The 18,533-nt window shown below is 46.0% G+C and overlaps 1 protein-coding gene across 1 annotated transcript; it reads left to right on the top strand.

The window, feature by feature from the left end:
* Positions 1 to 2,226: 2,226 nt before the first annotated feature.
* Positions 2,227 to 3,945, top strand: NAT8 (N-acetyltransferase 8 (putative)). The gene is made up of 2 exons (XM_003908819.5): positions 2,227 to 2,309; positions 2,920 to 3,945. The coding sequence occupies exon 2, from the start codon at positions 2,995 to 2,997 to the stop codon at positions 3,676 to 3,678; it is 684 nt and encodes a 227-aa protein (XP_003908868.2). The 5' UTR covers positions 2,227 to 2,309; positions 2,920 to 2,994; the 3' UTR covers positions 3,679 to 3,945.
* Positions 3,946 to 18,533: the final 14,588 nt, after the last annotated feature.

Genomic DNA, 18,533 nt, shown 5'->3' with positions numbered 1-18,533 from the left:
CTTGTGATTCCTAGGCCAACTCTTGCTTGACACTGAAATGTTCTGAGAATACTCTAAAGATGAGCCATGGACTTACTACCCAGACTTGATGCTCCTTAGACTTTTCCTTGGAAGTGGTGTTGGGTGCCAAAGACCTGGAATCTCAGCAGCCTCCACCCACTAGCCCCGAGTCCCTGCTGCTGGCTCCCAGCTTCTAGTTTCTGCTGAAGAAGGCTGCAGGGCAGCAGCTTTAGGGGAAGCCTTGACTTTTCCAAATCTGGGCTCTCTCCAGTGTTTTCCTGAATGCCCCAACCAGAAACCTGGCTGTTGTCTCTGAGCCCTTCCTCATGCTGATCCCTGTGTGAATAATTCCAACTCCTGCCATTTCTGTCCCCAAATGCACCTCCCTGTGGCTCATGTCTCACATTCTTGACTTCCTCCTTCTGGTGAAGCCACTGCTGTCGCATGGGCATCTGCTGCCCAGGTGGCTTCTTTATGCATCCAGAGCTACCCACAGCCTCAAGCCACGCAACCCACTGGATGCAGAGTTTAGCAGGCAAGCAATGCCTTTGAGCAAATAAGAAAAGGTTGCCTTTTCCTTTGGCCAGTCTGAGCGTCGTGCCATGGCTCATGGCTTGGCAATCAGAGGGAGGCCCGATTTTAGCTCCCACCAGCCCCTCTGGGCCAGCTGCTCTTGTACAGTGAGCACCCACATCCCTGTACTGGGGGCCCTGCTCCTGCCTGGATGCTGAACGAGCCATAAGGGGTAGCTGCTTCCATTCCTACCTCTTCAGATCCGTTGTCCACCTGCAGCCAGAATGATGTGCATGCACACACCACACACATACACACACACACACACACACACCCCTCCTCCCCTCCGTGCATATCAATGTCCTCCCATTGCTCTTGGAATAGAGTCCAAACTACCTAACCTAGATGACGGGCCCAGTGTGGTTGATCATCAACAGGTTAGCTAATCTTTGGAAGGGAGCTTTCCCTTCAATAGCATGTAATTTGGTGTGGAAACAGGGTTTTACTGTTAGGTTTTGCTTTTGCCTATCTCATGTACATTTCATCCTTGTAATCGGGCCCCTTGAGATTTCAGCACCCCAGCATGTTTTAGGGCCTTCTGATCAGGCCCTTGCTGGCTTGCATATGTTAACCACTTGCTTTTGGTCCAATATTCCTTGTTCCCACAATATAGTGATAAACTGCTTATGTACTGTTTCTTTGCCCAGCAGGAAGACATACCTTCAGGGTCAGGAAAAGTTTGCAGAAGGAATGAATGCCTTGAAGGACACTGTGACCAGCTGCTGACATCCAGAAGCCTGGTTGCTCAAGGTGTTACCTGAGATTGAGGAAACACAGACTTTTCCTCTCAATCCACCTGAACTCCCCCTTCCTCACTCTAGCTGCATAAAAACATTCTGCTGCTGCTTCTTTGTTGAAGTGAATTTGAGAGATCTTGCTCTCCTGCCTTCTTGCTTTGGCCAAATCGAATAAAACTTTCTCTGTCTCCAAGCCCCAACGTGTCAGTGTTTGGCATCAGCTCCACGTCGGGTACAAGAGCATGAATTTGGGCCTCCCCAACATCTGCAGTGCAAAATATTTAACAATGGCTATGGCACAGCCTCTGACCAACAGCCAGAACACACACCAGCCACACACAGCCATGTCTGTCATCCGAATGTCAACCTTGCTCATGGCTGAAATGACCCCCAGACACAGGAAGTGCATCGCACACAACTGTTGACTGAATCAATGAATGGGTGGAGGCAGGGGTTGGTGAAGTGAGTGCAAGGAACTGCCAACTATCAATGCTTCATGGACCAGGGAAACCTCAGTGGGGAGAAGCCTAGCTGGGAAGGGCCTTCTTGCCAAGCCTGGGGACTCGGCTTCTGCTCAGTGGTGACTGAGTACAGGGTGAATGGCACAGTTCTCAGGCTCGCGGTATATGTGTACAGGGACCAGGGTGTATCTCAGAGAGTACCAAGTGTGCCAGGTGGCAGAGAGATGCTAGGGGCCTGAATAGCCAAGAGAGGTGGCAGGCCTTCCAGAAGGGCAAGGACCCCAGGTGATCCCAGACCTTGAGTCTCCCCTTCCAGGTCATTCCCTTTGACCACAAAGCAGAATGCACACTGGGCTCCCTGCTGTGTTACGGTCCAGCTCTTTGACCCTAGGGTTTATGATTACCAAACATTCAGGAGCCAACCAATGAGGCAGGCAGCCTGCTGTGCAGGGGTAGGCAAGCCCCGGACAGTATCTCCTGGATGCCAGTGAGCGGCTGAGAGCTGAAGCTTGGACACTCAAGGCTCTTGTGGTGACAGGTGAGAGGACTGGGTGGAAGGACAGTGCTCTGAGCATGCACCTTCCTTGGGATCTGGAGGCTGGGCTATTTTTTGTGCTTGACTCTTATGCCACCTCAGCAACTTAAGAACTTACAGTAATGCTGGGGGGAGCCTTTCCTGAAACTTGTGTTGGACACAGGATTTCTGTGATGTATGGTCCCTGGAGAAGGACCAAAGCTTTGGACGTGTGGCCTGCCTGAGGTAGGTGCCCTCTCAATGCACCAAGAAGCTGAGAGAGCCAGAAAAAGGAAACAGATGGAAGAGCGGTGGGTAGTTCATCTATCAGGGCTTTATAGAATGTATTTTATTCAATCTTCAAAACAACTCTAGAAGGCAGGTTTTCTTCTCCCCTGTTCTATCGATGAAGAAATGGAGGCTCAGAGAGGTTAAGTGACATGCCCAAGGTCACACAGTTAGAAAGGGATGGAACCAGATTCCAGTGTAGGTCTTTCTGACCCTACGTTCTCTCAGTGGCAGAGGCCTGCTTCCTCATGGGCAAAAGTGGAAAACCACATCCTTGAGCAGGTCTCCCTGTTCCTGCAGGGCTGGGAGACATGCAGGCACTCACATGATTTTCTCTCTTCCCCAGGCCTGGCACAAAGGCGTGCAGGGAGGCCTCGCTCTGTCTCCTGGACTTAGAGATTTCAGACACAGAAGTCTGTCCATGGCTCCTTATCACATCCGCAAATACCAGGAGAGCGACCGCAAGTGGGTCGTGCGCTTGCTCTCCCAGGGGATGGCTGAGCACATCCCAGCCACCTTCTGGCAATTGCTGAAGCTGCCTCGAACCCTCATACTCTTACTTGGGGGACCCCTCGCCCTACTCCTGGTCTCTGGCTCCTGGCTTCTGGCCCTCATGTTCAGCCTCAGCCTCCTCCCTGCCCTGTGGTTCCTTGCCAAAAAACCCTGGAAGGACTATGTAGACACAGTATTGCGCACAGACATGTCTGACATCACCAAATCCTACCTGAGTGAGCCTGACTCCTGCTTCTGGGTGGCTGAGTCTGAAGAGAAGGTGGTGGGCATGGTAGGAGCTCTGCCCGTTGATGATCCCACCTTGAAGGAGAAGCGGTTGCAGCTGTTTCATCTCTCTGTGGACAGTGAGCACCGTTGTCAGGGGATAGCAAAAGCCCTGATCAGGACTGTCCTCCAGTTTGCCCGGGACCAGGACTGCAGTGCAGTTGTCCTGGACACCAGCAACATCCAACTCACTGCCTTGTCCCTCTACCAGAGCATGGGCTTCCAGAAGACGGGCCAGTCCTTCTCCTGCATGTGGGCCAGGCTAGTGGCTCATACTATAATTCATTTCATCTACCGCCTCCCTTCTTCTCAGGCAGGGGGTCTGTGATCTCTTTCCTTGTGTATTGGTCAGAATAGAATCCATTCAGCTGTAACAGCAAGCAATCCCCAACCTTTCACTGCAATGACCTTTCAATGCAAAAAAGCTTATTGTCCAGCCTCATCTGAGTCCCAGGTGATTGTTTGTGGGGTAGCTTCTGGGTTTCTGCTTCATTCAGTCTTTTTGAGTCCCATCTGCTTCGTTTTTCTAGTGCCAGGATAATGCTGCTAAGAACAACCATAAAATGAAATAAATATTTAGCTCATGAGTCAGCAATTTTGGCTGAGCTTGGCTGGGCATTTCCTCTGGTCTCAGATTGCATTGTACAAATGCAGTGGGATTGGCTGAAAGACTAGGTCAATGATGCTTTTTCGTTTTCCCACAGGCTAGCTCAGGCATGGTTTCAAGGAAATTGCAGAGAAGCAAAAACAAAAGCAGAAACAAACAAATGTGTTTTCAAATCCCTGCATGTGTTGCATCTTCGCCAAACTTGGCGAGAGAGGAACCTGCCTCAGTAGCGAGAAGGGCTGCAAAGTCACATAGCAAAAGAGTGGAATGCAGCCTCAGGAGAAGAATTGGGGCCAGAGACACAATCAATCCACTCTAACCCCAGGGTCTCTGCAGAGGGAAGAAGGTGGCCTCTGAGGCGAGTGTGGGATTTACCATGGGCTAGACCTGGAAATAGTATAACTCTTCCAGGGGATCATAACAGAATCCCTGAGACTGGGTAACTTACAAAGAAAACAGGTTTATTTGGTTCATGGTTTTGCAGGCTGTACAAAAAGCATAGTGCAGGCATCTGCTTCTGGTGAGGGCCTCAGGAATCTTATACTCATGGTGGAAGCTGAAGGGGGAGCAGGTGTGTCACACGGCGAGAAAGCAAGCAAGAGAGATGCCAGGTGCTTTCAAGCAGCCAGCTTACATGTGAACTAATAGAGCCAGAACTCATTCATTACCATGGACAGAGCACCAAGCCATTCATGAGGAATCCACCCCTATGACCAAAACACCTCCCACTAGGCCCCACCTCTAACTTTGGGGGTCATATTTCAACATATGATTTGGAGAGAACAAACATCTGAACTATATCAGTGCGCCCCTTACCCCCAAATCTCATGTCATCTCACATTGCAAAATGCAACCATCCCTTCCTAATAGTTCTCCAAAGTCTCACCTTGTTCCAGCATCATCTTAAAAGTCCAGAATCCACAATTTCATCTAAGCCTCAAGGCAAATTCCTTCCACCTATGAGGTTGTTATATCAAAAACAAGTTACGTACTTCCAAGATACAATTGTGTTACAGGTATTGGGTAGACATTCTCATTCCGAAAGGGAAAAATTGGCCAAAAGAAAAAGGCAACAGGCCCCACACAAGTCTGAAATCCAGCAGGGCAAACATTAAATCCGAAAGTTCCAAAATAATCTTCCTTAACTCCAAACTGGTGAGAGGAGTGGGCTTTGAAGGCCTTGAGCAGCCCTGTGTCTATGGCTTTGCTGGGTGCAGCCAACATCACTGCTCTCACAGGTTGGGATTGAATGCCTGTGGGTCTTCCATGCTGAGGTTGCAAGATGATGGTGACTCTACCTTTCTGGTGTCTGGAGGGCATTGGCCCCACTCCCACAGCTCCACTAGGCAATATCCCCATGGGGACCCTGTATGGGGGTTCCAACCCTATATTTTCCCATGGCTCTGCCCTAGTAGAGGCTCTCTGTGGGATCTCTGCCCTGTGGCAGGCTTCTGCCTGGGCACCTAGGCTTTTTGATACGTCCTCAGAAATCTAGGTGGAAGTTCCCAAGCCTCCTTCACTCTTGCATTCTGCAAGCCTGCAGACCTAAAACCATATGGAAGGCTGGGCATGGTGGCTCACATCTGTAATTCTAGTACTTTGGGAGGCTGGGGCAGGTAGATCACCTGAGGTCAGGAGTTTGAGACCAGCCTGACCAACATTGTGAAACCCCATCTCTACTAAAAATACAAAATTAGCTGGGCATGGTGGCACATGCCTGCAATCCCACCTACTTGGGATACTGAGGCAGGAGAATCACTTGAACCCTGGAGGCAGAGGTTGCAGTGAGCCGAGATCGTACCATTGCATTCCAGTCTGGGTGACAGGGCAAGACTCTGTCTCAAAAAAAGAAAAAAGAAAACCATATGGAAGCTGCCAAGGCTTAGGTCTTGTACCCTCCAAAGCAGTGGTCTGAGCTGTACCTAGTGCCCTCTGAGCCAGGGTTGGAACTGGAGAAGCTGGGATGTGGGCAGTAGCATCCTGAGATGACACAGGGCAATGGTGCCCTGGGCTTGGTCTTTGAAACTATTCAGTCCTCTTAGGTGGGCCTGTGATAGAAGGGGCCTTCTGAAATGCCTCTGAGGCCTTTTCCCACTGTCTTGAATATTAGCACCTGGCTCCCTTTCAGACATGTAATGTCTCTAGCAAGTAGTTGCTCAGCAGGCTGCTTGGATTCCTACTTGTCTACCACATGGCCAGGCTGAAAGTTTTCTAAATATTTACACTCTCTTCCCATTTTAATTATAAGTTCTGTTAAAAGAAATACACTGACAAATTAAATTTAACAGAGTTTAACTGAGCAAGAAAAATAAATGATTTGCAAATTGGGCAGTCCTCAGAATCACAGCAGATACAGACAGACACCAGGGATGCTGTGTTATCAAAGCAAATTTGTGGACAGTAAAAGGAAAGTGACATACAGAAAATGGAAGTGAGGTACAGAAACGGTAAGATTGGTTACAGCTTTGCCGGGACCAGCTCGGTCAGGGAGACTCTAACCCAGTGGCGCTAGAAGAATTAAAGGCACACACACACAAATACAGAAATATAGAGGTGTGAAGTGGGAAATCAGGGGTCTCACAGCCTTCAGAGCTGAGAGCCCCAAAGAGAGATTTACCCACATATTTATTAACAACAAGCCAGTCATTAGCATTGTTTCTATAGATATTAAATTAACTGAAAGTATCCCTTATGGGAAACGAAGGTATGGGTCAAATTAAAGGAATAAGTTGGGCTAGTTAACTGCAGCAGGAGCATGTCCTGAAAGTACAGATCGCTCATGCTATTGTTTGTGGCTTAAGAATGCCTTTAAGTGGTTTTCCCCCCTGGGCGGGCCAGGTGTTCCTTGCCTTCATTCCCGTAAACCCACAACCTTCCAGAATGGGCATTAGGGCCATTATGAACATGTTACAGTGCTGCAGAGATTTTGTTTATGGCCAGTTTTGGGGCCAGTTATGGCCAGATTTTGGGGGGCTTGCTCCAAACACAGCTTGGTGTTTGCCTTATCTGAGCATGATTCGAGCAGTCAGTTGCCTGTGAGTGGCTGAAGTGTGGCCAGTGGGATTGGCTGAGGCTCAGCTATTGCTAAAGAAGCATCCTCCTAAGTTAGGTTTTCAGTCTTCCCACCTACTAGTTACGTTACGGTTCACCCTGAAGAACTCAAGTATGGGAACATGAAGGCTTCCTCAGGCCAGATTTGAGTTCCATTTATCAATTCCCCTCTTTTTGTCAGACTCTCAATTTAAAGAGATTGACCAAAACTTTAGGCATTGATGCTACTCTCTCACTATTGTAAATGGTCTTAGTATGGCATTCACAAGTCGTTTTAGTCTCAGTATGGAGTTCACAAGTCTTTATTGGTGTCACTATGAAGTTCACAAGTCACAGCTTCACACTAGGTGAATGATTTTTTATGTTCTTACTGACCCAGTCAAAGTGAGACCATTCGATTCTCAATGTATGGCTGTATACAAAACATTTAAGACTTGAGAGGATGCAGCACACTAGGGAACTATTATTATGACTATCAAGAGAATAATACCAAAATACCAAGGTGCACTCCTTAACAAGAGCTCTTATGAAATAAATGAAACCAACTTAAGTCAAAGTTCAGGCAACATAGGGAGTTCAACAATATTAAAGTTTAATTGGTCATAGTTCTTGTTTGAAATGTGATAGCAATTAAGGGCCATAGTTCACTGTAAAGTGGCCTGATTTAAAGACGCAGCCATTTTCATTGTTGCTCTGGTAACACAAGCCATACGAACCTGGTCACCTACTAGGAGACATATAAAGACTAGAAACCTTTGGGAAACCCAAGCTTGTCATCCACCATTTAGGATGTCTACAAACCGGCTGTTAGTTGCTCCTGTAAACATACCATGTTTTCCGCTGGAGAGACTTCTTCATTGTATTTGGTGTCAGAGTCTAAGGAAACAGCAGTGTCAGCCACCTTTACATTAAGCTTTCTGTAGTAGCAAAATCAGGAGAGAGGTAAGTGCAGCATTCCATTTTGTTCAACACCAAACACAGGCCCCAGCTTGAGTAAAAAGGAGATATGAAGCTGCATGATGCTCCATTAACTGTAACATCTACCTCTTGTTTGTTTTTTTTTTTTTTTCCTTGAGACAGGGTCTCGCTCAGTCACCCAGGCTGGAGTGCAGTGGGGTGATCTCAGCTCACTGCAACCTCTGACTCCCGGGTTCAAGCGATTCCCCTGCCTCAGCCTCCCAAGTAGCTGGGACTACAGGCATGTGCCACCATGCCTGGTTAATTTTTGAGACTTCATCAGCCTGGCCTTTACTGTACATGTTTCTGTCCACATTTTGGCTACAACCACTTAACACATCTCTAAGAAGGTCCAAATCTTTTCTCATCTTTCTCTCTTCTGGGCCCTCCAGTCTCTTCTAACTGCTGCCTGATACCCAGTTCCAAAGCCACTTCCACATTCTCAGGTATCTTTAGAACAACACCCTACTCCTCAGTACCAACTTTCTGTGATAGTCTATTTTGCATTGCTATAAAGAAATACCTGAGACTGGGTAATTTATAATGAAAATAGGTTTATTTGAGTCACAGTTTTCCAGGCTGTACAAGAATCGCACTGCTGGCATCTGCCTCTGGTGAGGGCCTCAGGAAGCTTTCACTCACGGGGAAGGGTGAAGGGGAAGCAGGTGTGCCACATGGCAAGAGAGGGAACCAGAGAGATGCCAGGCATTTTTAAACAACCAGCTCTCACATGAACTAATAGAGCAACAACTCAGTCATTAGGAGGGCACCAAACCATTCAGGAGGGATCCACTTCTCACGACCTAAACACCTCCTACTAGGTCCAACCTCCAACATTGGGGGTCACATTTCAACATGAGATTTGATGAAGACAAATATCCAAACTATATCCACCTTCTAGAGGGGACAGGGCTTCTGCTCCTGGAAATTCAGACCCAGGAATAGGACTTCTTCTTCTTGGCATTCTTCTGCTCCATCTTCTGACCACTCCTCAGCCACACAGAGCTACTTCTACTTCTTCAATACCTGAAGCTCTCTTCTGCTTGAGGCCTTTGGGCATGCTGTTCCTTTTGCCTGGAACATCCTTATCCCCACCCCATCCCCTTGTCAGTTCAGTGACTCCCTAGCTTCTGAGTCAGGAGGAAGCAGTTCATCCTGGTTTTTTCCCCTCTGGCAGCTATTGTAATTTAGTCCTTTGCTGCTGAAAGTGTGATCCCCAGACCAGTGCAGCAGCCTTGCCTAGAAGTGTGTTAAAAATAAGTGTGGGGTCTACGGCCATACCAGCCTGAACGCACCCAATCTTGTCTGATCTCGAAAAATATGTGTGGGTACGACGTTTATTATGCCCACAAGATAACATTAGCAACACAGTGTGAATCCTGCACAGCTTCTTCCTAAATGCAACACAGCTGCCACCCTCCCATGAGGCAGAGCAATTCAGGTGTGTCCTATTCTGGTTGATGCTCCCACTGCCTGAGCATCGTTGGGCAGTGCTGATTTGCTGATGGCCAGGGAGACAGGAGGGGCCAGCTGCCCTGACTGGTGCTCATCTTCCTTGGACCAAGTCCACACTTAGTGCCAAGGGACTTACAAGCTCTTCTTTCCTGAAGGACTCAGATAGGAGGCCCAAAGGTGTAGAAGGGAATGCGTCTATGTTTGTGAATTGGGGGACGGTATTACTGGGGCAAGACACTGGGCTCGGGGTAACAGGAAGTTAAACTGGAACTTCACACCGATGCACTGGATATAATAGGTAAGAAATTCCACTGTGAGATCTGACAACAAAATGAGGAAATGCCAAAGGAGGCTGTCAAGAACAGTTTGGGGTTGCCAGGGTTTGAGGGGAAGGAGATGTGAGAAGTGATGGCTCCATGACGACAGCTTTCCTTCCTGGGTAATGAAAATGTTTTGGGGCTTGATAGGGGTATTGCTTGAAAAACACTGTGAATGTACCAAATGGCAGGGAACTGTACACTTGAAAATGGCTGTCTCTCATGTAAATTTTGTCTCCAAGTATTGGGGAAAAAGAAGAGTTTAGGTGGCTCTAAAACTCAAAAGGAGTATAAAAAGAGTTAGAGAACTCTTTTCTCTAACTCTTTGCCTGAACTGATCGCTTTGCCTGAACTGGGGCTGTGGGCACTGGCAGTGGATGAGCCCAGCCCTTAGAGAAGTAGGGGCTTCCAGGGAATGGCAAATGCATATTTGTGATTTGTACAGGGAACTCTTTGGGCAAGCATGGGGTAGGAGACTGATAGTTTTCCAGAAAGTAGGAAGGAGGGAGGGCATGATCTAAGATAATTTTACAGGTCAGTGACTTGTACCCATCAGTGAGAAAATCTAGACTGTTAATTCCAAACTTCCTTTCACCTATCTTCAGCTAATAAGTAATTTGTTCAATTTGAAGGATGGTATTTTATTCGGAGCCTGGTAAAATTGTAATGACATTAAGATTTCCTTTTACATATTGTTTACTGGTTAAATTATAATTTCTTTTCTTGCTTCATTTGTTTCACACATGTGCACATGTGAAGATGTGCGTACATGCAGGGAAAGCTGGCCAGCCTGAGACAATCTCCCTTTCCTTTTTTTCCTTATTTTTTATTATGGTAGAATATATATAACATCACAACCATTTTAACGTGTACGGTTCGGTGGTAATAATTATATTCACAATGTTGTGTAGCTGTCGCCACAATCTATTTCCAGAAGGTTTTCATCATCTCAAACAGAAACTCTGTACCCACTAGGCAAGAACTCCTTGTCTTCTCCTCCAGTCCCTGGTAATTCCTGTTCTACTTTCTGTCTCTACGAACTTGCCTATTCTGACTATTTCATGTAAGTGGAACTATACAATATTTGTCCTACTGGTTTTCCTTTCCCAGGAAATCTCTGCACTTGACCCAAGACACAGATTAGAAAACCTTCCCAGGCCTTGAGTCTCCCCCTGCAGGCGGCGTCTTTACATGGTCTGGATGCTGCTTCCGGATGTCACCGGGATCCCTGGGGGTTTCTCTCATTTCCCTGGCAGCCTTTCTTTCACACACAAGGCACCGGGAAGCTTTGTGCTACTGTTCCTCCTGCATGTGTCCTTGATAAAGTATAGAATGCCCCAATAAATGTAAATTTATCATAAACAGTGGGCAATTTTCAGCATGGGACAGAATCAAACATTAAAAATCATTTATCTGAAATTCAAATTTAATTGGGCATCCTGTATTTTTATTTGCCTCATCTGGCAACCCTACTATGGACACTTCTCTAAATTCCAAACTCAAGTCCAGTCCACAGGTTGTCCACCCTTCTCCGAAGTCCAGGGATAAGGGATATGGACCAATCTCTAAAGAAAAACCTCCATTTCAGGAGGAGTTATGCTACAGGTGCCTGTGACTCCAGGTCTAGATGCCGGCTTTCACCACTTGACAGGGATTCCTGGAATGGGAGAGGTTTAGTGGCCTGGGGCTGACTCACATCTGAGAAACCCAGAGTGTGGGTTTCAGGGCCTAGCTAGGCTGTGGTCCTGGGGTGATCCTGCACTCCTAGAGTTCACACCAGCATAGGATGCATAAGTGTTTCCTGAGGACAAGATTCGGGACATGCAAGAGGCTGGCACTGGGTCAAGAAGACTCTTTGAGTCTCAGTAGAGTGACTGCTAGAAACCAGGTGTTGGGAGGAGGAGGAGGAGGACCAGAAGCCGGAAGAAAACCTATTGGCTGCATTGCTAGAGTTATGATCCAATATTCCAGAGGGAGGCCTCAGAAGAAGCTGTGAAAACACCCAAAAGAGTCAGCTTGAGACAATGAACTGCCAGGGTGAGAGGGCAGGACGCCAAGCTGTGGTCCCCATCCCCACCACATAGACACACACACACAGATGGGTCAGACACCTCCCTGCGCTGCTGAGGAGGAGAGCCCTGTCAGGCAGTGGCAGAGGAGATTATGCTCCCCTAGATGGTGCAGAGAGGCCTGGCAGGGGAAGAGAGAAGATTTTAACTCGAACTCAAGTTGGCAGTTTTGATTATTACACTTTTACTTATTGAGTGGAGACTGGGCTTTCAGTGAAAACTCAGCACGGTAGAACGTGTAATCCCCTGACAGTGATCAGAACAGTCGAGGCATTCCCTGAGTTCTCATCTCCAGAATAAGGGAAGGAACTCCCCAATTGAGCAGGCTTACAAAAGGCAGTGACAGACAAGTGCAGCTGGGTCCTGATATTCACAGCAGCATTGTTCACAAGACCAACACATTATATGTAGTTATAAATCTGTTTACTAAACTGCTTACTGTATGATTAAAACATATAATAAAATGTCTCACATAAATTATGGTGCATAATAGAATACCCCTGAACCCAGCACCCGAATGAACTAGAAAGATCACTATATTTGACAATACTTTCAAAGTTAAGTGTCTCTTCTCCAATCCTAGCTCCCTTAAGATGTAACCACTCTTTTCAGTTAAGAAAAAAATCCATCTGTCTGCCTATTATCTATCCATCTATCTGTTTGATCCTAAAATGACATGGGTCCCTAGGTGTCCCTGCACATGATTACCTTGGCTTGCTTTTGAACCTTATGATGAAAGTATCATACAATATATTCTTCTGTAGTTTTTTTTCCTACTCAACATCATCTTGAAGATTCACTAAGTTTGATGTTCCTTAATTTTCTCTTCTGTGTAGAATTCTTCTGCATGACATACCACTTGTCATTTACCCATTCTCTTGTCAAAGGACACTTGAGTTGTTTCTAGTTCTTTGCTAGGGTGAAGGGACGTCTTTGCTGAAGATGTTTTTGTGAACCTTCCTGGGCTGATGATTGGTATGCACTTTTCAGAAGCGCTGAATTATAGAGTGAATGCAAGCTTCCTCAAGCAGTGTATGAATTCCAGTTGATCAACATCCCTGTCAACATCTAGAGTGTCAGACAAAACTTTGTGTCAATCCAGCAAGTGTAAAAAGGTATTTTATTCTATCCATAAAATGCATTTCCCTAATTAATAATGAACTCAAACTACATTTTATGTTTATGGACTATTTGTGTTTTTCTACAAAGTTGCCTGCTCACAAGTTTATTTAGCCCATGTGTAGTCCATTTTCATACCGCTAGGAAGAAATACCCAAGACTGGGTAATTTATAAAGAAAAAGGCATATCTTATTACATGGTGGTAGGCAAGAAAGCTTGTGCAAAGGAGCTGCCTTTTATAAAACCCTCAGATCTCATGAGACTTATTCACTATCATGAGAACAATACGGGAAAAACCTGCCCCCATGGTTCAATTACCTCCCACCAAGTCCCTCCCACAACACAACGGGATTACGGGAGCTGTAATTCAAGATGAGATTTGGGTGCAGACCAATCATAGCAGAAGGTGGAGGAGCAAAGGCACATCTTACATGGCAGTAGGCAAGAGAGGGTGTACAGGGGAACTGCCCTTTATAAAACCATCAGATCTCATGAGACTTATTTACTATCACGAGAACAGCATGGGGAAAACCCGCCCCACGATTCAATTACCTCCCACTGGTTCCCTCCCATGACATGTGAAAATTATGGGAGTTACAATTCGAGATTTGGGTGGGGACAGAGCCAAACCATATCACCATATTTCTACGAATTGTCTACTTGTTTTAAAGATACTTAAATATAAATTGTGTTTTTAAAAAACCAACTCATAGAAGTTCTTTATATATTCTCGATACAATTCTTTGTTGGTCACATGTGCTGCAATTGTCTTCTCCCATTTTGTGCCTTGTCTTTTCACTGTCTTTATGGTGCCTTTTGATAAACAAAAAATTTATAAAGATGAATTTATCAATCTTTTTCTTTATAGTTAGCACTTTGTCCCTTAAGACATTTTTCCATTCTTACTCTCTTATATTTTCCTCTAAAAACTGTAATGTTTTTTCCTTTCACACTTAAGTCTTTTTTCTTTTTGGTTTTTATTTCTATTAAAAGTATGTATGATCTATTTTAAACAGCCAGGGTTTGATGGCTCTGTCATGTGAAACGCAGCCCCTACATTCCCCGGCACCTCTTTCACAGGCTGTGTGGCTCCTGCTCCATTGTCCAGGTCTAGCCTGTCTGCTGTCAGCTGCTGAGGAGGGTGAAGACTAGCCTCCTCCATGCATATACGCATTCCTCCTCCTGCTCAGCTTCCCAGTGTGGTTAGATGGCCCTTTGGGCTACTTCACTATTCTGTGTTATTTTAAGCTAAGCTATACAGTTAGCCATGATGACTTATCCTTTCCTGAAGGCTTTTGATTTGTGTCTTTTCCCTTAGAATTGATACTTTTCTTTTTGCTGTTGTTCAGTTTTCTGTGTATTTATAACTTATTCAATGCCAAACTCTGTCAGATGTCCAAATGTCTCCTCTTAACATTTAGATGACCTGATTTAATGATTAGATCTCTCTGGTCTTTTCCAGTACCTCTGATCTCTCATTTGGATTGTTTATTTTCTGTGTGCCATTCAAGAAACTCCACTTTTTTTTTTTCTTAAAGATAGGGGTCTCACTATGTTGGACAGGTTAATCTTGAACTCCAGGCCTCAAATGATCCTCCCACCTCAGCCTCCCAAAGTCCTGCGATGACAGGCACAAACCACCACATCTGGCCTCCATTCAACAAATTCTTACTGAGCCAACCACATGCCACATGTTGTGTTAGGCTCCGGGGAAACAAGGAGAACAAGATGGTTGTTATTCTTGCCTTTGTTGCGCTTACTACCAAATTTAGGGGAAAAAAACCTCAACAAATTCTGCAGCAATGTTTCTTATTCCTAATTGTTTGATTGGCGCTGGAGCTCATGCCTGCCTGTCATAAGATGGCACCAGTGTGGGGGACTCCTGAGTATCAGAGGGGTCTTCCCCAGTTTCCTGTGTGGCCAAGGCTGTCTGCCTAATTAAGGATGAATACGGAGAAGTCTCTGAAGCACTTTCCACCTTTTCTCAGTTCACCTCTGTCTCATGAAATGAAGACCGTGATACCCATTTTTTTTAGTCTAGCCCTACCTGGCTCGTAGTTCATTGAGGTTCCTGGACTTAGTGGAGCAACGGTGAGGCCAGACGAACACTGTGATGAGACAGCATCAGGGACTAAAGGAATGTGTGAATTTGGCCGTGACTTTTTGGAGACAGCCTGGAACGCTGAAACCCAAACCCCATGCAGAAATCTGGCAAGTTGGGCTGACCTCTCGAGAGGGCTCTATTTTCTCCAGAGTGGAGCCTTTGGTCTCATCTCTGCAACAATCAGAGTAGCCAAAGTAAAGCCACCAGCATTGGAGGAAATGAGTCCAGGACAGAGTCAGACACACACACACATAGGCAGAGATTTTACTCCAGTGTCTACAGAGGAGATCGCTTCGGCTACTGAGCATTTTTTTGGCCCACCATAGCTCTCTGAAAGGCTGGAGAGGAGCACATAGGGCTACGTCTGCTCAGGCCAAGAAAATTAGTAGTCCACATCTATGTTTCTTGTGACTATGATCCACTTAAAACGTGGCCTAGTCAGGTTTGGAAAATAAGGCCCCCATCGCCACCACCCCACCCTTGGTGGTGGTGGAGTTTCCTTAGATCCGGACTCTCATCTTGGGCAGCTGCAAGAGCCAAGGGCTATGGAGATGTGCCAGGAGTGCCCCTGGAGGGCAATGATGTTAGCTTTAATTTTAATACCATTCCCTTTTTCCCATGCCCACTCCCCACCATCCCCTTTCATGAGTATTTCATGAGAAACTGGGAAAGGGCTGTAAGCAAGGCTTCAGAACCAGTAAAAGTAAGTCTAGCATCAGAGAGAAAACCACCCAGCTCCCGGACTCGTAAAGACATAGACTGTGTCAACAGTTCAGCTTGGCCTCACTTCCTAAGGACTGACTATAGCCTTGCAGCCGGTTTTCTCTTAAACCCTGGGTGAAATGTGGTCACCTAGTCAGTCGGAACCAGCTCCTGACAGACCCCAGCAACTTACAGATGAACTCACTTAGAGTGAACTTTCCTCATTCCAATGCTAAATCCTGCACCCTGGAAGAGCTACAGTTTCATTACCATAGCATGCGTCCTATGTGCTGGCATGACGACTCCCTCCATCTGTGTCACTGGGACCCCTCCTCTACGTGTGATGATGCACCCTCTCCCCTCTCGATCACCCATAAAGCCCTCCTGTCATTTTCTCTTAGGAGACACTGCTTTGGCGAATATTCCCAGTGCCCTTACTACTTGTGACAAGTAATAAAACTCCTATTGATTAAAACCTGTGTTCTCAGCGTCTTTTGTTACTCAGACAAACCCTGCTTTTTTTTTTGGAGGCAGTGGGGCAGGGGGGCCTGGGAAACAAATCCGGCTGATCCAGATTTGACTATGGACTGAGCCCTGACTCAACCTCCCTTATAGGCTGCTTACAGGCAACGCAGCAGTCTGAGGAAGCATGAGTGGGTTAAGTTGCCTAGGTTGCTGAGGGAGAGACTGGTGAAGGGCCTCAGGGCCCCCCCACCAGGAGAGCAGAAGTGGCTGCTTGGACCTTTCATTTGGTGCAACTTTGAGGCAGTAAGCGGTGGTGGTTCTGTGAACTGACTCAAAGAGTGGTTTTGGTTTTGATTATTAGGACTCTGGGTTGTCAGGTTTAGGACCCAGCTCAAGGGATCCAGGATTGTTGGGAACGGGCAGGACTCCCCTTCAAGTCTAGGGGTTGAGAGACATCTTCATCCATTTTAACAAGGGGAAGCCCTAATATAAAGACGAGGAGTCTCATCTTCAAGACTCTGTCCCTGTCTGGTATATCTGTAGGCTGAATGCTTGTCACTTTTGCCAATACTTATGCATCTTTGTGGCCTGAATGAATGTGAAGTCTGGATTCCCTTCCCCTTAGTCTGTGGTAATCCCTCAAATATTGGGCTTCCATTTTCCAGCAGTCACAGAAGAACTATTATTGATTTGAAGAGGCCTAATTTAGAATGGGGCAATTTGGGTGGGATTATAATTCCTGGAACCAAAATACAGTGATGTAGAGTTTACATGAGCAGAGTGTGCACCCTCTCCAGAAAGAACACCTTGCTTACTTGATTGATTTACATACCTCCCACCACTCAAGCTGGATCCAGAACTATTCTGGAACATCCATGAGACCTCCAGGGAAGTTACCCAGATGGAACATGATCCAGGGAGAAGCAACCCCAATTATCCTCTCCTAGCTCCCCAGCACCTCAACTCCATCGTGGCCTGGGAGTAGTGGCAAGCTGAAAGGACCAGAAATATCCTACAGGCTAACAGTTACAGGATTTGTGTCATTACTAATCCCCAGTGGAAGCTCCTTGGAGGGTGGAATCAGACTTCTGGGCAAAGACCCTAGAATATGGGGAACCAGGTCTTAATACTGGAGGAGAGCCCGCTAGAGTGCCTTCTCCGGCATTGAAAACTATTTGGATACCCATATCCATGACCAATAAGCAAATGATATACCACTGTAATACCATGTGGCCCCAGTGTTCCCTAGGGAATCAGGAGAGATGGTCTGAACATGAGTTACTTACATACATTAATAATACAATTCTCCAACTGGGACTTATTTTGTAAGAAATAAGGTAAATGGGATAAAATACCCTATGTATAATGTCTTATGGCCCTCTATCAACACCCAGCCCTACAGAAGAAATGCAGGATATGTAATTGGCCAAAGGACCAAAGGGAACAATGTTGCTAATTCTAGAAGCCCCTGGAGAGAAAGAACCAGTCATGTGGGAACTTGTAGGGAAAGGAATGAGGAGGAGCCTCTCTACTTCTCCTTCAAGAGAAGTGAGGTCCTCTAGTCTTACTCAAAACCAGAACCTTTGCCAATACAGGAAAATAATCCCCCTACTTCTTCGGGAATTAAACTCTCGGCACCTCTAGGGGAAAGCAAGGGTCTTCCTCCATACTTGCCAGGCCCTCCCAATTCTGTGGAGCTGGCTGTGGCTCCTGCTGTGGCAACAGCAGGCCCCAAAATAAACAACAACAAAAAAATCAATATAAGACGAATATATGATAGAGAAAAATCAATAAAACCCAAAGTGGGTTATTTGACAATACTAGTGAAATTTATACACCCCTTGGAAAGAGTGATCAGGTAAAAACGACAGGAGGCAAAAATAATATCAGGAATCAAAATGGAACATCACTATAGATCCTAGAATCTCCAGACATTAACAAAAGGATATTATAACATAGGATCAATGAATCTGTAAATTTCTATGAAATGAACAAATTACTTGAAACACAATTTACCAAACCTTGGCATAAAAGGAAACTGAAATCTGAATAGTTATTCAAAAAAATGATTTCCACAAAAGAAAATCCAGGCCCAGATGGGTTTTACTGGTGAATTCTCCTAAGCACTTAAGCAATAAATTACATTACATTCCTCTAGAGAATAAAAAAGAAAAACCTCATCCCAACTCATTTTATGAGGCTTGCAGATGTATCTCTCTGCCAGGCAGCACCACTCACCACTCCCCTTCTGACTGGCAGCTGATTTACTTCCCTCATGCCTCTGAGCAGCATATTCCTACAATGATCTGGCTGTTGTTGATCCCCGTTATCACTGG

Source organism: Papio anubis, chromosome 14, assembly GCF_008728515.1.
Source record: "Papio anubis isolate 15944 chromosome 14, Panubis1.0, whole genome shotgun sequence".
NCBI lineage: Eukaryota > Metazoa > Chordata > Mammalia > Primates > Cercopithecidae > Papio > Papio anubis.
Note: the sequence above shows the minus strand (reverse complement) of the source record. Positions and strands in the feature narration are given on the sequence as shown.